This window comes from Terrapene carolina, unplaced genomic scaffold (genome assembly GCF_002925995.2).
Source record: "Terrapene carolina triunguis isolate 2854851 unplaced genomic scaffold, T_m_triunguis-2.0 Scaffold951, whole genome shotgun sequence".
NCBI classification, from domain to species: Eukaryota; Metazoa; Chordata; order Testudines; family Emydidae; genus Terrapene; species Terrapene triunguis.
The window spans coordinates 8,304,707-8,329,654 of NW_020665302.1; the positions used below are offsets into that span (position 1 = coordinate 8,304,707).

General features: G+C 45.9%; 1 protein-coding gene across 1 annotated transcript; it reads right to left on the reverse strand.

The window, feature by feature from the left end:
- Positions 1-3,639: 3,639 nt before the first annotated feature.
- RAB35 (RAB35, member RAS oncogene family) lies at positions 3,640-21,762 on the reverse strand. The gene is made up of 6 exons (XM_024197386.3): positions 21,585-21,762; positions 17,480-17,530; positions 16,552-16,675; positions 8,614-8,738; positions 8,392-8,516; positions 3,640-6,267 (listed from the first exon to the last, which is right to left on the reverse strand). Exons 1-6 carry the CDS (start codon positions 21,634-21,636, stop codon positions 6,139-6,141), a joined length of 606 nt encoding a protein of 201 aa, XP_024053154.1. The 5' UTR covers positions 21,637-21,762; the 3' UTR covers positions 3,640-6,138.
- Between the last annotated feature and the right edge of the window lie 3,186 nt (positions 21,763-24,948).

Genomic DNA, 24,948 nt, shown 5'->3' on the forward strand with positions numbered 1-24,948 from the left:
CCAACTCTTCCCTTCGCCTAGCTGTGGAAGTTCAGTGTAGCTCAGCCTTAGGCCCAAAGGCCTTGTGCATCTTCCTCGTGAAATCAATAGCCAAAAATCTGAGTCGCTTCAATGGGACTAAGGACTGGGCTCCAATGACCTGCCATCTCAAAGTCCTGAGCACCTAAAACGGATGGATTTGAATAGAAATGGGTGGTTGTGTGTCTGAACGTCAGGTCCTAGGTGTAGCTCTTCCACTGCTCAGCATTGCTGCAGTAGCTTTAGTTATAGGGCTGATCGTCAGGGCCAACCCATAGCTCCTGTGTATAAGTTTTCTGCTACTCAGGCCTTGATGGTAGAAGGTCGGATCCCCTTATGCTCAGTGTGGTTGTAGACCCCTCCCCTTGTGGTTAGGTGGCTTTGATCAACCTGGAGTGAGGAGTATGGACATGCTGCTGCTCTACATATACGCACACACTTTGGTGCTAGAAGTCCTGCAGTCCGTATGAGATTATTAGTAGGGTTGGTACCTTCTGCAGGCCATATTACTACCCCTTCGAGCTCTTCCTTTAAAACTACTTTACACCAATAAAATAAGCATTTCCCCTTTAGAGAAAGCGGACGCTGGCATGTTTAAGCAACAGCCTGTTCTAGAAGGGTTTTATGCTGCTGTCACCTTTTCATTTCCCAACTGCCAGTCTCCTACAGTCCTCTCCCAGCTGCACACCCAGCACATGTGTGGGTGAGGAGGGGAAACCTATAGCCATGATGTAGTGGATATATGCCATCCTAAGGAAAGGGGCTTAAGTTATGCAATGAAGATGCAGTGATAAGAAAGGTGCCTTTTGTTGCATGTTCGCTGGGAGGGGAGAGTGGACGTGAGTCACAGCTGTGTAGGCCAGTGATTGAAATTCACAAGTCTCTTCATTTAAGGAAGGAGCTAGTCCTTAATCTCTCTGCAATATTTTTTTCAGGGGGAAGTTTGATAGCGGTTGGGAAAGGAAAGCAAGCGTATTTCGAGCTGACGGTTGGGATATAGTTCTCTTGGACTTAAAGTGCAACTCCATCTGGGCATGGGAGCTATTCAGCCCAGAAAATGGGCAGAACAGAGCTTATGAACCAGGGACCAGGTCAGAGGAAACTGTCCTTGTGCTGAGCTGCTGTTGCTCAACTGCAACAAAACTACCTTAACACCAGATACGTAAAGCAGTGTCTCAGGACAATCTCTCAGCAAGACGTTCCCAAAATGTCACGTAGTTAATGCTGTGCTTTAAGTGTCCTAAATGTTTCGTCGTCCCTTAAACCAGTGGTGGGAAACCTGCGGCCCGTGGGCGGTCTGTCAGGGTGATCCGCTGGCGGTCCGCGAGACAGTTTGTTTACATTGACCGTCCGCAGGCACGGCCACCCGCAACTCCCAGTGGCTGCGGTTTGCCGTTCCCGACCAACGGGCACTGTGGGAAGCAGCAGCCAGCACGTCCCTGCAGCCCGCAACATTTCCCACAGCTCCCATTGGCCAGGAACAGCAAACCCCGGCCACTGGGAGCTGCGGGCGGCCGTGCCTGCGGACAGTCAATGTAACCAAACAGTCTCGCGGCCCGCCAGCAGATCACCCTGACCTACAGGCCACAGGTTGCCCACCACTGCCTTAAACTGTCATTGAGCACTCACCATCAAAGACAGCACAGCTGATAGTGGATTAATTCCAGGCTCCTTTCACTGCCTATGAGGGGTTCAACATGCCAGCGCCCTCTCCCCCGCCCCCCAGGGCAGCTGACACAAACCTATTGAAAAAGGTCACTGGGAGGGAGAACGCTAACTGGAGGAAGCACAGTAGCCCAGCAGAGTAGATTCCGTATTCCAGGCAAGCATCAGCATACAGGGATTCTACTACTGCACAGGAGTTGGATCTGCAGCAGTCAACGCCAGTACAAAATATTTTCACCCGTCAGTACTTAAGGGGTAGTTCCAGGCAATATGGCAGGGATGAGACTTGCACCTTGTACAACAGTTGCACAGCTAAAGGATGGAGGCTGCACATTTCACACAACTGCACGACAGTTACAAAGCAATCTCACTGCCGCTGTGGGAAAACAAGCAAATTTTTTTGCTAGCTAAGGGGAAGCTCCCTTTAGCAAAGTCTACAGCTGGGACCTACTGTTATATATGAGATTGGAGCATAGTACAGAAAATAAATACAAATAAATGTAGCTGCAAGTCAAGTCACTAGCACTTTACTATCTTAACACACACCTAGATCAGCAAGGTACCATTAAACAAGAAAATGAGATCAATTTAAGAAAAGAAACTGAGGAGTGAAGTCTATGGCACAATTTGTGCAGAGCAGCAATAAAGTGGGCTTACAGGCAACAGTGCATGCACAAGGACTTCAGGTGATGTGTGTAGGCCTTACCCTATCTAGGATTGATGGTGGATTCTGGACATAGAGCAAACCCTCTTTACCATTCCTACTTCAACCACTGCAAAGCAAATTGTTTTAACCAAAAGCTTAGAGGTACAAGGGACGTGCCTAGGTAAGACAGTGAAGTGACAGTCCCCGTAGACTGAAAGTGAAAAAGCACACAGCAGGGACAAACAGAAAGAATGTATCTAGAGATATGTACATACCACAGTGCTGTAATTTTTGTACGTAGAAGTAATGTAAATAAGTGTATGGTTTTTATAAGATACGTATTATATAAATCTATAAAGGCATATTTTTAGTAAAAACAATGCTCCACAGCTTCTTTTGTAAATAGTTCTCTTCAGAATAAAATGGATCATTTCTACGGTACTGTCTCTGGGCTTTGATCCCTGATTATTCTGCGAACCTAGACAGCCACCTCACCCTGACTGCATACTCGGTACCTCTCACAATCTCAAGCAATTGAGCCATGTGCACTCTTCCAGGTGAATAGGGCAGAGAAGCAGTGGTAACCCATCTATTTGGAGTATTCACACCTTCAGCTGCCTGGGAACCTAAGGGAAGGTCAACACTTAAAACGCTGCATTGGCGCAGTTGCAGTGCTTAAGACGCTCCTACCCTGACCGGAGAGCGTCTCCCATCAGCACAGTTAATCCACTTCCCCGAGAAGCGGTAGCAATGTCGACGGGAGAAGCTCTCTCGTCAATGTAACACTGTCTACACGGGGAGAAACTAAATACCGAGGGCAGCAAGTACAGCCATGGCCATGAGTCACTACGGGGGGCGGGGGGAGAGGGGAAATGGGGGGACAGTAACTGGAGGTAGACCCACAATGTAAAAAATTGCAGTGGGGGTGGGGAGGGAAATCAGCCTCTTATTTTATTAATTAATATTTGTCCTCTCCTGCCTCTAACAAAGAGCTCCAAACTCTGCTGGAGTCTCCAGCTCTACCCTGGGTAATTGCAAATGAAGTCTTCAAAGCTTTACCTTGGGACAGGAATGAAGGAATAAAGCGCAAATCACCAATTTTCAACCCATAAAGGAAGATTTAATACACAGCTCCACTAAACAGAGTGAAAGATCCCAGGGCAGCAGGATGACTGAAGGCAGCCGTTGCCCCTTGCCAAACACGCCCCCCCCCGAAAAGCAGCGCATCTAACAAGAGGATGGAGGCAAGCCGGGGGAGAACCCAGCTCCAGATGCTGGACAGCAGAGGAAACAGACCTTCAAAAGGACGATTTGGCAGCTTGTAACCTTTATTTTTAGTTTTTTAAAATTATTTAAAAAGCATAATTAGAAACTGTCAATACAGAAATAATCCTAGCAAACCAGTTAGACATCCCATCGCTTAACATTAGGAAACTTCACATCAGCACCACTAGAGACGCAGTCCCCATCCCCCACCCTCTTTCAGTGTAATACTTTTAGTGGCAGCAGCAGGTAGACCGCTGCTCCTCTACGGCCAGTAGAGGCAGCACTAAAAAAACAACATCCCACTTCAAGCCAGGAAATTGGACAGCTGGATTGGCAAAGCTCACGCCTGCAGCCACAAATACCTGGACTCAAGGAGAACTAACCTTTCCACATCAAAGCACTCCAGATCAGGTGCACCATTTCCTCACTTTATTGCATCAGTTCCAACAAATTCAGTTTTCCCCTTTACTTTTGCCTATACCCTTTACCCCTACCTAGATCTACAAACTCTTCAGCACACGAGCCCCATCAATGTAATTCAAGTCGAGCCCACAGAGCGGGAACTGTGGCACAAGCCAGCTCCATTTCAATAGGAAGGATAGAGAAGGTTGACAGAGCTCCTTGCTGGTACATATGCTAGCACATCTGGTGGATGCCTGGTGTAATTTCTGCTGCCACCTGCAGAAGCAACCAATGCACGTCTTGGCATTCATGCAGTGCTCACTCTAGCAGTATCACCCCACTATCCCCAGCTCATTTTTACTCTTGGGTTACCATTGAAACATGGACAGACATGTGCAGAAGAGAGATGGGGGATGGGAAAAGGCAGCTGCTATACACTCCCAACACTTGCACTGATTAAAAACCTGTCACACATTCATGGTTTGCATGAAAAAAAAAAAATCTTTAAAGTCAGACTGATCTGTGATGTGATTGTATGATCAGGGCTTTTACCACAAACCAGAAGAATCTAAAAAGGCCGGCAAAATAAATATGTGATTTCAATTGAGCCTTTCCTGGGTGTGATTGGGATGAGTCCAAGCTCACGGATGTCAGTGGGACATGCCCTACCAAACCTAAGGCCAGTGATTCCGGAGGACCATGTGCTGACACCCAAGTGCTGTGTCATCTTCAGGGTCAAGTATGAAGCCAGAAGCCAAAACCCCCACCCCTTTCCAGTCAGTATTTCAAGAGAATTTCTTTTTTACTTAGCGAATCAGTTGACGAACACGTTACTCAGCAGCCCAAAGACATCCTGCTCCTGCTACGACAGTCTCAGTCTCTGAGCATATCTATTCAGGGGCTGATGAACTGAGCCCTTATTTTCCCACAAAAGCCAATGAAGGCCAGGGGAATGCTGTTTGTTCAGCATAGTGAGCCCAGAGTACGTTACCAAAGATAACCCCTACCCACAACCATCACCACATAATGCAAGCAATAGCTTTCCATGTCTTTACATTAGAGAGAGCAGTCCTCCTCTCTGACAGGAGAGTCCTGGGAATGATCCTGCAGCAACTGTTGGATCCAGACACCAACCAAAAGAGCTGGATTCACTTCCACATGTTCCATCTCTCTTGAAAGCAATGCTTTGCCACCAGCATTCACATTTGAATTCAGATCTACTTGTGGACAGGGCAACATGAGGAGCTTTTTTTTGGCAGATTCACACTGTTTTGTTGCTCTCAAGAAGTGTCTGGACCCTCGCCTGGAACAATCAGCAGACCCAGAAGCGGAAGTCACAGGAGTTTAGTTTCATTTTGTTTTTTTAAAAAGTTTAAATCCAAATAAATCCCATTTTTTGCAGGTTTGTTTTTAAATATCTCGATACAAACGAAAGAGCACAGGTACAGCTGGGCTGCACCACACAGCAAATGTCAAACCCAAGGCCCTGGCCACAAACCTGGAGCATGGCAAAGTGAAACCCAGCACCAGCCGCAAGCCCAGGGCTTGTAAAGTGAAACCCCAGGCTCCAGCAGCAACCCTGGCACCTAGAAAAATGAAGCTGAAGCCCCAGTAACAGTCTGGAACTCAAAGTGAAGCCAAAGACCCCAGGGGCACCAGTTGCCAGCCTGGAGCCCAAACAAAATGAAGCCCAAGGCCCCAGCAGCAGTCGCTGCCAGCCTGGAGCCTACTCGAGTTCAGAACTTGGTATTCTATCTTTAAAAAGATAACTGCAGTTCATGATTGGTTGACATTAAGAAGGCATAAGCCAAAGTGACAAGAGGGAGGGGCGGATGGTTAAAGCAATATACATTATGTACAAACTCTTGGGTTAATCAGTCCACTTGGTAGGCAACGTCCTTTCTTGTCTACAAGGCGCACTGGAATGAGCAGGGGAGGAGAGAAGGGGCAAGAGTCCATCCGATACTTTCTTGGCACTAACATGGTAAGGTGCCAGCGCCTCTTGATAGAAAACATGGAGAAAATCTTTAAATAACGGCACAAAACTGAGAAAGTCCTCCCAAAGCCTGCCCCAGTGAAGTAGCCCAAGTCTAGGAGGGGCTGATCTGTCAGAGCAGAGTCTCTGCAATAGGGAAATGGCATTAGCAGCACCGCTTCTTCCTTTTACTGTTCTTAGTTAGCTTCACCACGTCATTCTGTTGTTGCTGTTGCTGCTTTGCTAAGTTTTCTTTCTTTGCTCGCAGAACCAGCTCTGTAATGCAATTAAACATCTGCAAGAGAAACACAATCAAGTTCAGACCATCTGGGAGTGCAGGCTGACTGCTGAGAGGGTACCCCCCAGAGAAGTAGATGAAACGTCAAAAGCAGCCCATGATGCCACTAAAACCAGCAAGTCAGATTTCAGCATATTCTCTCCCAACCCCTCCAAAGGCCAGTGAATTGGGGTCCAGCATCCTCCAGCCCCACATTTCCCTCCCCCCCTAAACCCAGTGAGCCAGGGTCTAGCGCAGCAAGTCGGGGTTTGGCATAACCCTCACGTGCCCACAGCACCACCAAGGCCAATGACTCAGGGTCTAGCATTCCCTGCCACTGAGGCTGGCACTTCCAGTGGAAAAAGAGCTGTTGGGGAAAAGATCTAAAAGGCTGAAGCATTTTTATTAATTTCGCCTCCAGCTTTAACCTTTATTGCACTGAAGAAAAGTCATCTTATCTGCAGTACCTCTCCACCTGACCCTGTCTCTCTCCTTCCCACTGCAACTGCTCGTCTGCAGTTTGCATATACGGAGGCAGAATCAATGCTAATAGCAATGAAAACCCCTCCTACTTTTGTTGGTATGTGGCCTCCTAACAGTAAAATTTGCATCTCCCTTTAACAGATGCAATATTTTGCCATTCCTAGCCTGTTACTTCTGAAAAGTAGCCATATTCCTATTCCCTTCAGGGCAGTGGTCCCCAGCGCGGTGCCCGCGGGCGCCATGGCGCCCGCCGGGGCATTTATGTGCACCCGCCTAGTGCCCAGCAGGGGAGAGAAGCCGCGGTCCTGCGCCTGCCGGGGACAGAGAACTCCGGGGCTGCCTGGGGCGGCAAAAAGCTGGGAGCCGGCCCTGGCCAGAGCCCTGCCGCTGGAGAGCCAGAGCATCGTCCCCTGAAGCCGAGCCCGGGCTGCGGCGGCAAGAGGGGCTCCCGGAGTGTGTGAGGAGCCGGGGAGGGAGGGAATTGGGGCCCAGGATGCAGGGAGGGAGGAGGGGTCCTGCTGCCGCCACCGCTACCACCACTGCTCTGCTCTGAGTCTCCCCAGGGCGGCGCGGCATTTCCCCGCCCGAGTGGGCTGTGCAGGGGGCGCGGATCCCGGCTCGCGCGCTGATGAGGCAAGTGGCTGGGCAGCTCGAGCTGCCAGGGAGCTGCCCCCGGACCCAGCCCGCCGCGCACCTCCCCTGCCTCAGCCTCGCACTGCTTGCTCCAGGCCCCCACAGCGCCGGGGGTGGGGAGAGGCAGAGCCCGGCTCCGAGCGGGGCATACTGCCCCGCTGGGGGACCCCCGCGGCTCTGGCACCTGGGGGTCAGTGTCCGTCCTCTCGGCTCTGCCTGCACGAGGCTGGGGAAGCAGCTGTCAGCGCCTGCCCCTCTCAGCCCTTGCACCCCCCATCCCGTTCGCAGGCTTTTCATTTGTACCTCCCCCCATCGCTCCTTCGCTGCACTCCTTCCCCTTGTACTCTCCCTTCACCCGCATCTCTCTCCTTGTACCCTCCCCCAGCCCTCTCCTCCCACACCTCCCCCCTTCCCCTGCACCTCTCCTGATACCCCCTCTCCTCCTCCCCCCTCCTCCGCGAGTACATCATACCCCGCTTCTCTGCCAGTGTAGAGCCCCCAAGCACCCCACACCCGCTCCTCTGCCTGAACCCTCTTTACTAGATCCCCATCCCTTTCCGGGTACAAAGTTTGAGGGTTAGTCCCTATGCCTTCCACGTGCATTTGGGTGCGAGGGGGGGGGGGGGGAGAGCCCAGGGCTGGGGGGGGGGGGGGGGGCAAAAATTTTTTTGGCTGGGGGGGGCAAAAACCTAGAGCCAGCCCTGCCCCGGCAGGCACGGGGCCCGCCTACTGCCCAGCAGGGGAGAGAACCCGAGGCCCCGTGCCTCGGGACAGAGTACTCCGGGGCTGCAGGCACTGGTGTTCTCTGTCCTTGCGGCTTCTCTCCGGCTTCTCTCTTCTCTCTGGCTTCTCTCTTCTCTCTGGATTCATATATTATGTAATATTAAATATGATGTTTTTCGTATTATTTAATGTACAAATACAAAATAAACCTTGAAAAATTGTTGGCGCCCACCACACTCTTCTGAAAACATGAATGTGCTACTGGCCACAAAAAGGTTGGGGACCACTGCTTCAGGGTATTACCTCTTCCACATTAATGTTTTCTTTGGCGCTGGTCTCAAACAGTTGGATCCCCATCTGCCCGGCAAATTTATAGGCATCTTCCGTCTCCACCACTTTCCGCTCTGGGTCATCATTCTTATTTCCCACTAAAAAGGAAAAAAGGTCAGTGCTACACGTCCTACGCTGGCCAGGCTGCCATAGCAAAGGCTTCCCAGAACAAGCAGCAGCAGAGTAGGAGCTTACCCAGTATCCGGCAGACATCATCGCAGTTTTGGTTAATTTCATGTAACCACCGCTTTACATTCACAAAGGATTCTGCACTGGTGACATCATAGACAACAATGACTCCATGCGTCCCTCTGTAATACCTGTGGGGTGGGGAAAGGACACAGATGCTAGTTCAAACTTCAGGCTGCTTGGCCTTATCCTAACACCTTCCTTTGGAATGGGCCTCTAGATCATTTAGATGTAAATCTCCAAACCTGAACAAACAAGTCCCCATCCCCCTCGCCCCACTGGGAGTCATTTAATGTGCAACTGTCAGCTCATGCTCTGCCCCTAAACATGCACAGTTCTCTGCTCAGTTGGCCCATATGAACCAGTTTCAGAGCCCCTGTATTGATAAACCTCCTACAGGTCCTGCCGGGCTGCCTGGGACCCAAACAAGGAGAAGCATGATCTTCCAGCTGTGGGAGCAGACAGTGGCAATCCATCCTCCACTGCCCATTTCATGTGAATCTTGGTTCCTGCACAAATTAAAGACCGATCAATGGTTGCAGTCAGGAAAGGAATTTTGCAAGCTCCCCTCCATCATTAGGTGCCTCCAGTTCCTCTCTGGCAACGGCACCCACTATTCCAGCCATAGGCCTTCCAGCAAAGAGCGTTAAATCATGCCAAATTGTGCAGTAGTTTTGAGATGTGAAAAATGCTCATTAGGGTCTAACATGTGAACAAGTCTAATTTGTGATCAGCTCTCCAGATATAAACTATTCAGAGATCTGTCTGTTTTGCTATTTAGCCCCCAGTTACTCCTTTTGCATTAAAGTCTCATTCTACTCTGAAAAGCAACTGTGTACTGATGGCACCTTCCTACTCAACAGATCTGCTCCATATGTGCCTTCAGAGCCATATCTGCTACCTTTAGTGATTACAAATAAGTGAAATGCAGTCAAAGCTAGTCAGTCCTGCAGAACCAACACAGCTAAGAAAAGGAGACGGATTCGGTTTCTTTTTGTGCATCAGAATTGTTCACTATGTTCCAATTGGTTTCACCTGTGCAAACTCTGAAAAAAAATAGAGCAGTGCAGGCATCAATGAAGACCTTTTATGGCCTGCAAAATCTTTAGTACAATGATGTGCATGAAGGAAAGAACCTTTATGTTCAGCTTAATATTCAGATCCCAGTTGAGTTTGCAGGGCTGGCAGTTCAGAAAGAAACCTTTCACTTTTGAATTGAGCAAATTTGCTCTGTAAATCATTGAGACAATTAACACTGATCCCTCCCAATGGTTTGGCGTTTTTGTTTTTTTAAATGGTTTTCTTTGTTGAACCACTCCAAGAATTATTTTACGAGGTGCACTTTTCACGTTCACCTGTCTTTCCCCTCCTCCTCCTCCTTTTCTTGTGTCTGACTAGGATTAGCTTTTACTAATGCAAATGCGGAAGTTCACAGCAGCCAAACTGAGGCACTTCCCTTAGAAATATGTTTCAAGATTTCCAGAGACCAATCTCTTGTTATCAGCATTTCCACAAGGGCTCTTCCTCCCTCTGCTCGTCAGAGATGACAGCTGCGACCAACACTTTGAATCTAGTTCTCCCTTTGTTGAATTAATCCTTCCCCAGACAGAACTCACCCCAATCCATCTGTGCACTGTGACACTGAGCAAGACCAACTGGGCTACACTTCAGACTAGTTCTGATTTATATTTTCATCTCTGCCACTGACTCACTGTAACAGCTTGAGCAAGTCACTTAACATCGCTACCTCAGTCTCCTCATCTGTAAGACTAGAATTAATGATACCAGACCTTTGCAGCACACTCAGTGCTTCTCACCCACTGAAGTGCAAAGTGCTGCTATCTCTAGAAGGCTTTTCAGCTATGCTTTTCCCCACTAATTGCTCTGTCTTGGCCTCTGTTTCACATCACCAGGTAGTGGTGGTGGCAGCAACTAGATGTTGAGCAACTTTTTAGCATAGGATCATCACAATTCAGAAGTATGGAAGGTCACCATGCGAACCTGTCTGCCTATGTGTTCTCATCTCTACTCTTACGCTCTCCAGAAAGAAACCCAGGCATATCATAATTTTCTTGCATTGCTTTCTCAGAAACATATGCCATACGTTCAAGTCCCTTGGCATGAAATAGCTTAGACCAAGAATATTCAATCCCAGACTGTTTTTTCTAGATTGTGCTGTATTTTTAAACCCTTTAACCAGTTCTCTCAACCAATCCTTTCATGATTTTGAAGCTTGTTAGGCCAATTCATCTTTTCCTCAACCAGAAAAAAAATATGAAATTTCCTTTATAATTTAGATTCTTTAGACTACATAACATCTTTATCCTCAAGGGCTGCAGTCCACATCAAAAATATTCTTCCATGTGAAACGTGACTTGTACAACAAGCTCTGCTCCAGATTGGGGCCTAACTTACATAGGCCCAGCATCTCCCGTTTTGAGCTCTCTCATCCTGTTCACAAACCTAGTACTGTATCTGGTTTGGTTTTGCTGGGGCTGAGCAATGGACAGATGGTTTACATCTAAATCCTCTTCTTGATTCTGAACTGGAAGACTCTTTCACGTAACAGATGTTCTTTGGGTTGACCCATTTCTCCCCCCGCAATGTTACATTTGTCTTTGCTAAACTGCAATTTTCTTCATGGTCTGAGATCTCACTCAACATTTGACTAACCTGATGGTTTAATCTATCACTACCTTTATTTCTGGATACTAATTCCCCCCCCCCCCCCCCCCCTTTTTTTTTTATAAAGCTTGTCGCCCCGCTTTACACTATCCATGAATCTTATCCAAGGCCTTGTGTCTTAAGTGGCACATTAGACATAACTCATGCCGCCCAAGTGCAACACACAGTGTGACTATATGATCTCATTTTTATATCGATTTACACTGTGGTCATACTTTCAATTTTCCACGTGCTGCACTAAACACACATAACTGCTTTATAGAAATTGCCTGGGGGAAGTTGTTGGCTTTGGCAGATGGGTAGGGGACAGACGGGGCTTTTGGCACCCGGGAAGGAGTGGGAGTCAGTTTTGTGTTTTTGACAATTAAGAGGCAGTTGAGGCTTTTGATACCAAGGAGCAGATGCATCTCCTTTTCCCCCCTCCCTATTTTGGGTAGGATGGAGGCCATTTTAAATTTGAAGGAAGGAGGAATGAAATCCTCATTCCCCATCCTTGCAAATATTGACAACTAGCTACCCCCTGCAACTCAATATCTGCCACAACATCCAGCAATGGAGAAGCATAGTAACTTGGTGTTTTTCCTAAAAAGAACAGTCATCAAATAGTTGTTGATGTTTAAAGCATCACTGGTTTTCCAATTTAATGTCCTATTGAGATGAATGGGGCTACTCACACCTCCAAATTATTATTTCAAAATGTCCGCAGACAAAGATTATTGGGTTACCTTTCAACCACAAAACTAGAGACTTTAAATGTACAAAAGCTTAAATTCTGGAGTTGCATCATAAGAAATTCAAATAAAAGAATGAGAATCCTGCAGTTTATACAGCGGCATAAATGCATTATAAACATTACCCTGATCTTTTCTAAAAAACTTTGTAAAATCTTAAGCTGTAAGTACATTATTATTGAATCATTACACAACAGAGTAATAAATCTTCACAAAACTCCAGGGCTGGTTGTTTAAACAATGATATCCTTAAATCAACCCGCTACACCTTCCCACTACATCTCTTCCAAGGCTACTCCTATAAAAGGAGGAAACGTTTTAGAATTAGCATGTGGGACTTGCTGCTACAGGATACTATTGAGTCAGAAAGCTTAATACATTTTTTAGAAAGGGATTAGACATTTATCAATAGCACCTGCAGTTACAGTAGTCTGTTTTATATTACGAGCAGAAGCAGATCTCATGCTTCAGGATAGAAGCGGATCACCACCCGAGATCAGGAAAAAAAATCTCCCTCTAATTGCTGGTTTTGTACCATACACTTAGATACAGCCTGGAGATTAACACCTTCCTCTAGCATCCAAAACTTGCCACTGTCAAAGACAGGACACCCAACTAGGTGGGCTGTTGGTCTAGTCCAATAGGGCATCTCTAAAGCTGATATTGTTAGTTCACTGGTTTATAGTTTACATGTTTGCCTTTTCCAGTCCTCTGGAATCTCACCTGACTGTAGTGAATTTAACATTTGTTAAAGTTCACCATTTACTCGCTTATTTCTTGTCAGATGCAGGAATGCATATCATCTGCAATCAGAATTTTGTTAACTAAGTACATCTAACCTTTTAATAACCATATCTGGTGTTCAGTACACCATAACTCTACTTCTGTTGTCCCTGGAAAACTGATCCCTGACTTGGACATATCTCCACCCTGTTCTTCTACAAATGCATGGTAGCTAATCACTCTATAATTACCTCACCCTTGAGTTAAGCCCACACTGTCCTTAAGGAGACTGGATATAAACTACCAACCCCGTTAAAAACTGTTCTATGTTCACAAATGTACTTGAGCAGACCAAGCATGGAAAGATGCAGCGCATGCAACTCTCACATCTTATTCGTGACCTGCAATGTCCCCAGAGGGTTTGTGATGTGCACATATGGGATTATCTGATCAAAACTAAATTTCTGTTTGGATTTAGGAGAAAGTCAACCCAGCTCTCTAAAGTTAAGTGGCTAGTGCACTAGTCACTGCTCCACCTAGACACCAATAACCCCAAGACCCCTGATTATTTCATATGTACACAGTCTTGCTGCCTTTGACATTTTGCTATTTACTGCAGGATTTGTTCAGTCTATTTTACTTTTCCTGACTTTATAAAAAATAATTCTCCTGCTCAGCTTCCTTTACATTCCTCAACAGCTTCTGTGTCTTATTCAGCTTCTGTAACTTAAGTATGTTGGGCTTTTACACAGAGATGACTTTACTGCAGCTTATGTCTTCCCATTTTCTACTACAGACTTGCACTCAGTTCAGTCATGTTGCAATTCTAAGTCTTCCCAGCAGCACTTCAAACCCATTACGATTACGACAGATGCTCTCAGACTTCAAGCTTGTTTACCATACTTGACTTGACATCTACCTGTAGACTATCTTTATCTGCAAAAAAGATTTACTGGTCTATAGCAATAGCCAAGGATCACCTTTTCCCTTTCAATCCAAACAGTCACTGCTACAGCAACCTAAAGTTTCAACCATTCTGTTGACAATGTATTGGCACCCTACCCATGTTTTGTTTGGCCATGCCCTTCTGTACACTCTATAACCTGGTAATTTGATCTACTACTCAATGTCTTGGTGTAAGCAAATCAGTTACTTGCTTGACAATAAAATTCTGAATCCACAATCTTGTGGTTTATTATCTATATATAGAATATGGTCCACGCCAGAGGAGACTGCCTCACGCCTACTGGCCAACTAAAGAGGAAGTAGCAGCGTACTCCAAAAGCCACAGCCAGCCCACCTAGCTGGAGGAAAAAGTTTCTCTACTACAATACAGGGTGTTGGAGCAGCTTTTTCACTTCTTCCCTAAGTATTTGCCATCAATGTCCCAGAGGGGCTGACAGCAAAAATGCCCATTCAGTTGTGTGTAAAGCTGAACATATTTATTGCTTCTCTGCAGAAGGTTCTGTGGCAGGCTAGTAACTACCCTGAAAACTCTACAATATGGGAAAACATGGGGGTTTGTTACAACTTCTCTGAGAGAGCTGAAGACAAATTGTAACAGCAGCAGCATTACATGCATCAGGAAGTCCAAAAACCTTCATGTAGAAAGGATCCTCTATGATTCTCAAAAGTTCTTGTTTTTAAATGATTGAGAGTGGAAGGAGAAGCAGAAGGTTTACACATTACATTAGACAGTCACTTCTGCAGCTATTCCTGTCCTCAAAAGTAAGTCTCATTTCCTGGAATTCCCCTTTAATTGCTGGGCATTGTGGTTTTCGGATCTAGCTCGCATCAGCCCCCACAGCCTGGTGAACCAAGGCTCATTAACTCAGAGCTGCAGTGTGGCTGTGAATTCTGAAAACAGGAAGGTGCCTTGCTGACTCAGCACAAATTCAGCCAGAACAAGTGGCCCATATGCACAGCTGATAAGAACTTCAGCAGTGCCTTATTGCCTCCCCCCTCACCACTTCCTTTCTGAAGCTTGCCACAGCATTGAAACAAGAAGTGATGTCAGGCACAGGAACACTAAGTCTGCAATGCTTTTATGAAACAAGTCTCCAGCAGTATCAGTGAAGAAATGCAAAGGAAAAGGATGGAGCACTATTCACCGATTTCTAAACATCTAAACCTCTCCCAAAGGCAGCCAAGCCCATTCGGCTTTTTAATTTGGGGTAGTTACCTGATGTTATATGAAAAATGACCTGCCTCAGTTAATTGACAGAAGCCAAAGGAGAAGTCAGTTATGAATGACTAACCAAATGAAGGAGGAGGGGAGATATGATTGCCCTCTATAAATACATGAGAAGGATAAATACCAGGAAGGGAGAGGAGTTATTTATTTAAGTTAAGTGCCAATATTGACGCAAGAACAAATGGATATAAACTGGACATCAACAAGTTTAGGCTTGAAATGAGACAAAGGTTTCTAACCATCCAGGAGTGAAGTTCTGAAACAGCCTTCCAAGGGAAGCAGTGGAGGCAAAAAATCTAACTGGCTTCAAGACTGAGCTTGGTAAGTTTTGTGGAGGGGATAGTATGATACAACTACCTACAATGGCATGTGGCTCATCTGTAACTGCTAATAGCAAATATCCTCAACTGCCAGAGATGGGACACTAGATGGGGAGGGCTCTGAGTTACTACAGAGAATTCTTTCCCAGGTGTCTGGCTGGTGGGTCTCGCCCATATGCTCAGGGTCCAACTGATCACTATATTTGGGGTCAAGAAGGAATTTTCCCTCAGGTTAGATTGGCAGAGACCCTGGGGGTTTTTCACCATCCTCTGCAGAATGGGTCACTTGCAGGTTTAAACTAGAGTAAATGGTGGCTTCTCGGTAACTGGAAGTCTTTAAATCATGATTTGAGGACTTCAGTAACTCAGCCAGTGATTATGGGTCTATTACAGAAATGGGTGGGCAAGGTTCTGTGGCCTGCAACGTGCAGGAGGACAGGACTAGATGATCACAATCTAGGCCTTTCTGGCCTTAAAGTGTATGAGAAAACAGGCACTTGGGTCCTCCCAGTACAAATGTATTTTATACAGAAAGGAAACAAAGGATCCATTTCCAAATGACTTCCTTCCTCTTCCCCCAACACCACTCTGAGCAGCCCCAAATCCACTGTAACCAGTTATAGCAAAAACATTTAATTCTCCTGAGCTTTCAGTGCTGCAGCTGCAGCTCAGGGTGTGGTTTCTTCAGGAACAGGAAAAGCACTGCAGTTGTTCAAAGGACAATGAGCTTGAACTGACCTCAGACCAAGAAGAAGGTTAACCTTCTGTTGGTGTCCGTTTCAACAGAACACTATGTACTTAAATCTAACCATCAGAATGTCCCTTCACCATTAGCAATTCCAAAAAGAATCCATATATTTGACATTGAATTCTTAAACCTCAAACGAATCATTAAAACTACAAAACTGATAGAGAGGATTAATACTTTGGACTTCTGTAGCACATTTTGCAGAAGGTTGAGAGGCTACATTTACTGATGTATAAAAAATAGAGAAACATTCCCAGTTTTACAGTTGGGAAACTGGAGGTAGAGGAATTAAGAGACTTGCCCAAGACATACAGAAAATCTGTTGCATAGCCAAGAATCCAGGAGTCCTGCCTCCCAGTCGTGGGCCTTAACCATAAATCCTTTATCTCTAATTGTCATGGGAAAGCTTGGAAAAGAATCCCCACAAACACAGATAGACCACATATTTGAGAAACTCCCGTGCTATAATAGCCAAGCTACATTCCAAGAAGCCCATAATATCTAAGCTTGGAGCCACATTCAAAAGAGCCCAACTATACTCACGTCGATGTGATAGTCCGGAAACGCTCTTGTCCAGCTGTGTCCCATATCTGTAGTTTCACCTTCTCTCCATTAATCTCAACTGTCCGGATTTTAAAATCCACTCCAATTGTGGTAATGTAGCTGCCTACAGAGAGGAAGTGTGTATGCAAGTGAGAACACCAAACCTTGTTCCCTTTAGACTTAACATTCACTAGGACACGTGTCTAGGCTGCAGCTGGCGGTAGCCTCAGGAGGACTCTGTCACTTTGCCCAATCTATTTGGACTCCTTTTAGACAGGTATCTCAAGCCCTATTTTTATCTGTATAATAATTATTCATGAGTCCAGGCTATTTTCCACCACTGATGCCAAAAATCAAATCCAGTGGCAAAAAAATCTATTTCAAGAAAGCTATTCCAACACCATACCAGTGGTTGAGAATAAGCACCAAATTCATCAAAAGAGGGGTAACAAATACACAAATATTTTATTCTTGAGAGCTTGCAGGGCAAAATTTATCTTAACTGCTAGTGGAATCTCTCTTCCCTTTGACTACAATCTATTCTATTAATCTCCTCCTGGTAACTCTGAATCATGTTACAAAGAATTAAATTATCATGATTTAACTATAGTCCTCCATCAATCCTAATCCCACAGGATGAATGGGAGGTTTTACAATGGGCAGAAGTTTGCATGGTGCAACAGACATTTAACAAATTGAACTCTTCCACAGGATTCACACTGATCTAGACACAATGGGATTTTCACAATCAAAATGGAAGGATTTTGTGTGGGCATGCCAAGAGAAATGGAGCTGGGAAGAGAACAGATTTCTAATATGGCTAGCAGCGCCAGGTTAAGTGAACTCCCAGGATGAGAGTTCTGTAGCAATGGGGCAGTGCTAGGACAGCCCTCGGCCAATTCACCACTGGAGGAAAGGGAACACTCACCTGAGAAAGTGTTATCTGCGAAGCGTAACAGCAAACTGCTTTTGCCAACACCTGAGAGAGAAAAAAATGCTGAGTTCTGTTGGAATAGAAGTAACAGATGGTGGTATTTTGTCTTTCATTCACTGTATTTTCGGAATCCCATTTAATTCCTTCTTCTGGAAGATAATCTAGTTCTATCAGTTCCTGACCAAAGCCTCAGAGGAGAAAACTGGCATGAACAGAACTGCAGGACAGATCTCAAGGGATCCATTGCAATTCCCCCCCCAACTTTCAGTTCTTGGACCAATAATGACACTGCAGGCATCCCCAGCAGATATTCTAAAAACATCCCATCTCTGTGATCTTTTGTGCCATGCCTGAGCACCACTGCCTATCTCCCATTCAATCATGTACACTTGAACCCACAGTGAAATTTGGGCTACTTGGGCCTTGAGATCAGGGTTTGGTGCTGCCAAGTTGGGGTTAGAATGGACATTATTTAATGGAAGACAGCAAGCACTAATACAGCCAAGGTAAACTAGTGCAATTGCTCAAGAAGGTTGGGAACCATTGCTCTATATTGTCATCTAATAGGAAGCAGCAAGTATTCCATACTGCAGGATCACTCTGAAATTGCACCCTTTGCATGAGAGGTTTCATGTAACAATTTTGAATGCTTTGAACAGTACTTCATTCAGGTTTTCCTTAAACAATCTGCAGTCACATTCCAACATTTCCAGTTTCATGGGAACATCTTGCACACACCTGCTTCCAATAAAATCCATCACAAAGAACTGACTCCTTCACAACAAACCCACTGGGTTTTGGCATGAGGAAACCCCAGGTAGTCATTTTTGTTGCTTCTTAGAAGAGACCCTTAGCTCCAGTTTGCTCACCTGATCACAGTAACTGACCAATGTTATTTCCTCTCATTTAAAACTAGGGTCTGTCAGGTCAGCGCTTACTCGTGTTAAGTTGCCTGCTCATTGAGAAACTGGTTAACACAGTCACTATTAACAAATCAGCAGGGATTTCTGTATGATGACTGCACAGAGTTCCTATAGTTCTTCACAGTCTTTTCAGAATCCTCCAACCTCCCATAACACTAAACAGAGTATCTATCTTCCCTGCCATCCCAAAAATCCATGTCTCATAGGCCTAAAGCATAAGCCTAGCCAGCATTCGCCTAAACATCAAGAGCAGAAAAGGTAGCCTCTCACAGAAGATGAGTGTTATACAGAAGGCAATATTGACAACCAGGTTACAGTAGCCAGATGCTGAACACCCCAAGCTCCGAGAAGGTGGTTGATAACAGTTGCCCAAACTTCAGAAAGGGCTGCACTAGCAACATGCCAAGAGCCCAAAGGCTTCATATAATTTATATAACAAATGCTGTTGCAACCACTGTCAACTTTCAAAAAGATGCAGCTTGCTAAGTCTACAGATCCCAGCGAGCAGCTTGTCATCTCGATCCAAGTGGCCTCCACACCACATGTTGGGTCTTATAGTCTTGTTAGACTGCATCTCTATTTTTAAGACAAAACCAGCTACAAACAACACTGTAGAACTCCATGGAGAGCAAATGACTTGCATGTTGTCAGGAGGATCTACTTCAGTGGTGGACAATGTCTTGACCACGGGCAATCACCAAAAGGCTTGTAAAGAGAAGCCAAGCCTCCGGAATTCAGGAAATTCTAGCTGTTCCAGATGACAGATCTCACTGAATGAACACTGTCTATAAAGCACACTGCTCATATACAGAGAAACCACACTCCCCATGGCCCCCACCTCCTATGCACGTACATTTTAAGTTCGGTGGGCGGGGGGAAGGGGGAAGAGACACAGAGTCAGTAGAGCTTCTTCCACTCATGTAAAAGTAAGTATTCAAAAGCACTGCCTTGTCTTCTAATTTTGTGAAATCTAGTAGTGCATAAATTTCCCTATCACAGCTTTCAAAACAAACCCAGCTCTAGCTGAATGAAAGAACAGACATAGGCATGCAAGTGATAGACTAACTATCTGTATATTTCATTTTTAAAATTTTTGGCACAACTTGGACAGCTAAGACTACAATCATCTTTTCAAAATGACCTGTTTTAAACACGAAAATCTACTGTCTCAATTCCATATTGGGAAAAGCAGATGAAATGTAACAATCCATCCAGCAACATTACATTTCCTAACACTGGGCTTTTCTGTAAGGATCAATTAACGATGCAAATGAAATGTTTCTGGAAATTGGGACAAAGCCTTCCTCTTGGGATTAAAGAGAAAACATTAACAATCAATACTTGTAGCTCTACAGTGGATTTAACTGTTAGAACCCCGAGCTGCAGGCATCCAGTCCTCTCACAATCAGATCATGCACAGTTTCTCGCACTGGACACTCTTCAGTGATTAGAGGCTTTGCCCAAGTTAAGAAATGCCAGCAAAGGGATTTAACTGATCAAAAGAAAAATCTTCCTCTCTAATAGAGGGCTCTCTCCAAATTACCAATCTTGCCTAAATTGTTTTGAAACCTACTGGCAGGCAAGGAAGACTCTACTCTAGTAAAGCCATCAGTAAGCTACCACATGTGCCCTCCTCTCCTTGGGTTTTAGAATAATTTCCCTTTTTAAAAAAAATTGACCTTATTTAAAATAGGGACTCTGTAAACACAAGCCCTATCTTTTTTGCAACAACGAGGGGGACACAGTGTAGTACACATTCAACCACTTTTGATAGGGAGCTGCAAGCCTATTGAGATGACAGTTCCTAGGATCATGCAGCATTCCATTTATATTCAAATGGTCATCCCACATTGCATACTGGGACCTGCTGTCTTTACAGGTCACACCTCTGTTAAAAGAGGAGGGTGGATAACATATACTCCATTTTATTTAAATTAAGTTTCAGGATCTTGAAGGGTTGCGACTATGGAACTTGACTGGGTGAAGTTTGGGGACCCCTATATAAAAGTAGACATACCCCACCTGCATTTCTGGTGCACTTCAAAATAGATCAACTGACATGACAGATGGTAAATTCAATTATTTGCCCTTCAAAAGTGTTTCGAGCTCTGCAAAGCCTTTTAAATTCAAAGATCAGACATTTTCCCTATCTTCAACCAACAGGTTAAGTATTTTGGGCATCCATGATTAGTAGATGGAACATATACATCCAACACATACTCCGCCTCCATTTTAAAGATCTAAACAAGACCCAAAGTTATTTCTAAGTTGATGAACACATACACAAAGCTTCAATAGGGCATAGCTTGACCAATATTAAAGAAAAATTTTATTTTAAAATGTTAAAAACATAGGAATTGACACATTGGAAACAACAGTCCTTCGGGCATTCTGAGCCCAGACCAAATCCTCTAGACTGTACTTAACTGTATGTTATGAGAGAATTCCTTCCTGATCCCAGCTAGATAACAGCATATGCCCTGAAAACATGAGGTTTGATTGCCCTTGTAAAGTCTAGCCTAGCGAGTGTAAATGCTGATGTTATCCTTACTTATACATGTGTTTAATCCTTTTTTGAATCTTGTTACATTATTTGCCTCAACACTCTGTGACTGCCGGTTCCACAGGTTAAACAGATACTCTGAAAACCAAGGAGACAACCACCCGTTTCATTCTAGCTGCACCAGGCCTCTTCGTGGGCCAGCGGGGAGATGCGACTAGCCCCCCTGAGCGAGGGCAGGCCTGCAGGAGGCCCCCAAGCAAGCTGGCGGACAGAGGGGGTGTTTTAACGCTCGCTGGCGGATACGAAGCCCCACTACAGTTCTGGCAGGATTAGGAGGTGGCAGCCGCTCAGCCTATAGAAGTTTCTGCATCAAGCCTTTGCTGAATGAGTGTCGCCCTCCTAGTCCCGATCTGACCCCGCATTCGGCCTGGTCAGCCCGTTACAAACCAGACCAGCCCCCCACTCCCCGGCCGTGCCCTCGCCCGGCGGCATCGCCCCCTGCACAGACCAGCCCCCCGGCCCGGCACTACCCGCCGCGAGGCACCACAGGCCTCTGGCCCAGTCAGACGACGCCAAGCTCGCCCCCCCCCCCGTCAGGGGCGCGGGGGGCTCCCGCCCCGGGGAGAGGCCTAGCCCCGCCGCCCCCTAGGCCCGGCCTCGCTCCCCTCCTCACCGCTGTCGCCGATGATGAGCAGCTTGAAGAGGTGATCGTAGTCTCTAGCCATGGCCGGTGGGGAGCGGAAGCTCCGGGCGGCGGGAGAGGTGGGGTCTCCTCAGGCGGCGGCAGCGGCTCCGGGCCGGATCCACTTCCCGAACAAACAGCCGGAACTGACAGCGGCGGCAGCAACACCCCGAGGGCTCACACTGCGCACGCGCACCACCTCAGCCGCGCTCTGCAGCTGGAGACCGCCAGCCGCTCGACTATCCCACTGCACATGCGCAATACCTCCCCGTCCGATCGGCCCCCGGGACCAACGCTCACTTCCTCCCTCTACCTGTGCGCTTACGCCCGTGTCACTCCGAGGCTAGCGAGGGGCTATGGGGCGCATGCGCTTTCTGACGCCCGACGCCGCTGTGTTCCTGCGCATGGGTAGTGAGGGGCGCAAGTCCCCTCAGTAGTTTTGGCGCCCATTTCACAGACAGGGGACAGTGCCCCCTCCCCCCCCAGGAATCCCTCTGTCTTCCTCAGACAGGCCCCCAGCCCTTGGACCTGCTGTGCCAGGGCCCCTACCCATCTTTGCCTCAGAGCAGGGAGCCACCCCAAAGGACCCCTCTGCTCTGATGCGTGGGCAGCCCAATGACAGGTTGCAGAGGGCAAGGCCCATGGCTCCCACCTGCCTCACCCGGCCTTGAGACAGGGCCCCAGTCAAACATGAGAGAGGCTAAAAAACGGTGGGATTTTTAACAACACTGAATGTTGGGCTGTATTTGCCATCTGGCTTCCCAGCCTTGGGCGGGGGGTCATGTTTTCAAGCAGCCATGAGGGCTGAGAGTATCAGTCACATGACTCCAGGAGCTGAGGATTTAAGAAAAGACACACCAACTATTGAAAGAGTTGGCAGCCCTGCAGCTGCCATTGCGTTCCATATGCTGGAATAGCCTCCCTCCCAGGCAGGCCACCCCAAAGCCTGCTCCTACCCTTCTCTCTCAGGCAGCGTAGCCCCCGACAGCTTCTGGAATGCCCTCTTCTCATACGGTGAAGGGGTCCCTGGCAGCTCTGGAATGAAGTTCTCATTCTTAATAGAAAGATGCATCCCTGTGCAGTTGAGACAACGCCTGGCTCCTGCATAGCTCTGCAACTATGCCTGCGGATACCTCATTTTCCATAAACTGAAATCTACAGCTGAAATCCACTGAGCATGAAGAAGACGCACCTCTACAATAATCCAATATGCAGGTGGAGCCCAGGGACTGCTGCTCTTTTTGCTAAACAGGTGGGGCCTATGGTAAAGTGCAAGGCTATGCCTACTCTTATATGGAGATATGGTCCAATAAGGCTGACAGCTGTCATTGTTTTGTATGCAGCTGTACAATGAGTCATCCATCTTCCATGGAGAGGTATACAAGATGGAGTTCCATCTGTCCTGCAGCCGCCACCTTTTTTCAGAGACACAGGTCACTGGGGTATTCTGTCTTTTCTGCTAGTGTAACTCACAATGAGGCTTCTGTATGAGCACACTTGTCGTGACTATTGCAATTGCAAAGTAAGGTTCACACATGCCCTAAAACTTTCAGGTAGAGCTGGGACAGAGAACTGACAAAGCCTAACAAAAATGTAAAAATTATTCACAGAAGCCTTAGCTTTAACAGTATTTTCCCAAGTTACTTTTCTATAGAAATATTGTTCTTGTTGGTGTTAGAGCCAAAACTAGTGTTAATGGTGGATTCCTTGTAACTTGAAGTCTTCAAATCATGATTTGAGAACTTCAGTAACTCAGCCAGAGGTTAGGGGTCTATTGTAAGAGTGAATGGGTGAGATTCTGTGGCCTGCAATGTGCAAGAGGGCAGACTAGATGATCATGATGGTCCCGTCAGACCTTAAAGTCCATGAGTCTGTGTCGTGGCTTAGCGTTTATTCCGGATTTTTTTCACTTCTAGATTTTTAGGCGTACACTGCAAAGATGCACTAGCAGGAGATGAAGAAACAGCTACAACCAATGTCCTAGGTACTGCATGTGTCTTCAAAGCAATTACAGGAATGTCAAATTTTGTTTAGCACAGATTCAAGCCAAAATATTGACACAAGTTAGTATTTCAATAAACTGAGCTGATTTTACTGGATTTAACCATATGTTTACAATTTATTAACCCTCACAAGTACATTACTTATGTATACTATTTAAAATTGGAACAAGTATAAGTAGCACTGAAAAAAACCTCTCAGTGACACATGGGTTGTAAGTGTCTACAGCTTGACAAGAGATAGAGGGCCTGGCAAACAAGGAGAATTAAACCGAAAAATGGTAGGACTCAGAACATTTGTGAGAAACAGAATATAGTTGAATCAGTCTTCTACTTGTGTCACTAAGGGTATGTCTACACTACAGGATTAATCCGAATTTAGATAATTCGAATTTGGGAAACAGGTTGTATAAATTTGATTGTGCGCGGCCACACTAAGCACATTAATTCGGTTTTTAACCACATTAATTCGGTGGTGTGCGGCCACACTAACCCTAATTTGAATTAACAAAATCGATTTTGACGCTACTCCGTTCGTCGAGGTGGAGTACAGAAATCGATTTAAAGGGCCCTTTAATTCGAATTAACTGGCTCTGTAGTGTGGACGGGTGAAGGGTTAATTCGGATTAACGCAGCTAAATCCGAATTAAAGTCGTAGTGTAGACCAGGCCTTAGGGAACAGGATTGTATTACCTTTGAAGATTTTTTTGTAGTAGGACCATACCACACTTAATGGCCTAAAAGAAACATGATCTGATTTGTAGAGGTGCTGAGCACCTGCAGTTCCCACGGATTTCAGTATCTCTGAAATCAGATCAATAAGATGTTTCTACAAATGACATGTTTACTGAAAATATAGCGGTTTCTATGCTTGCTTCTCAAAATGCTCACTTGAGAGGTTTAAATTTCTTCTATCACACTAGTATGAAGCGGTTCAGATCATGAAGGATCAGAATCTTGTTGCCTTTATTATACATTGCACCTTTAGGATTCTTTTCCTATCACCTATATGAGACAGATATTATAATGGCACTGCCAGTATTTTCCTATTTGTATGCAGTTAATCAATTACTCTGGAAAGGACTACTGGATTAACCATGCCCATCAAGAACCAGAAAGGCAGCTCCAGGAGTGAAGGTTTTTGGCACATAAAAACAGCTCCCACTGTATATTTCTCTTTAGCAGTGTCATCAATGCTTGTGATTATAATTACAAATCTTGCCCGATTTGGAGTTTTTCGTAAAGCCCCAGTTCCCGGAGTCTTGAGAATCTCAGCTTTAATTTTTTTAAATTAAATTTCAAGACCTTATGGTTGTGGAGAAAAGCTTGAAAACATGACCAACATACATCCCAAA

What these genes read in the sequence shown, in the direction of transcription:
- RAB35 (XM_024197386.3), bottom strand. Translation starts at nt 21,636, where the DNA reads ATGGCTAGAGACTACGATCACCTCTTCAAGCTGCTCATCATCGGCGAC. An exon ending in TTCCGGACTATCACATCGAC is followed by an intron (nt 8,739 to 16,551) that starts GTGAGTATAGTT and finishes CCCACCCCACAG; the next exon opens with GTATTACAGAGGGACGCATG. An exon ending in TGATGTCTGCCGGATACTGG is followed by an intron (nt 8,517 to 8,613) that starts GTAAGCTCCTAC and finishes TTTCCTTTTTAG; the next exon opens with TGGGAAATAAGAATGATGAC.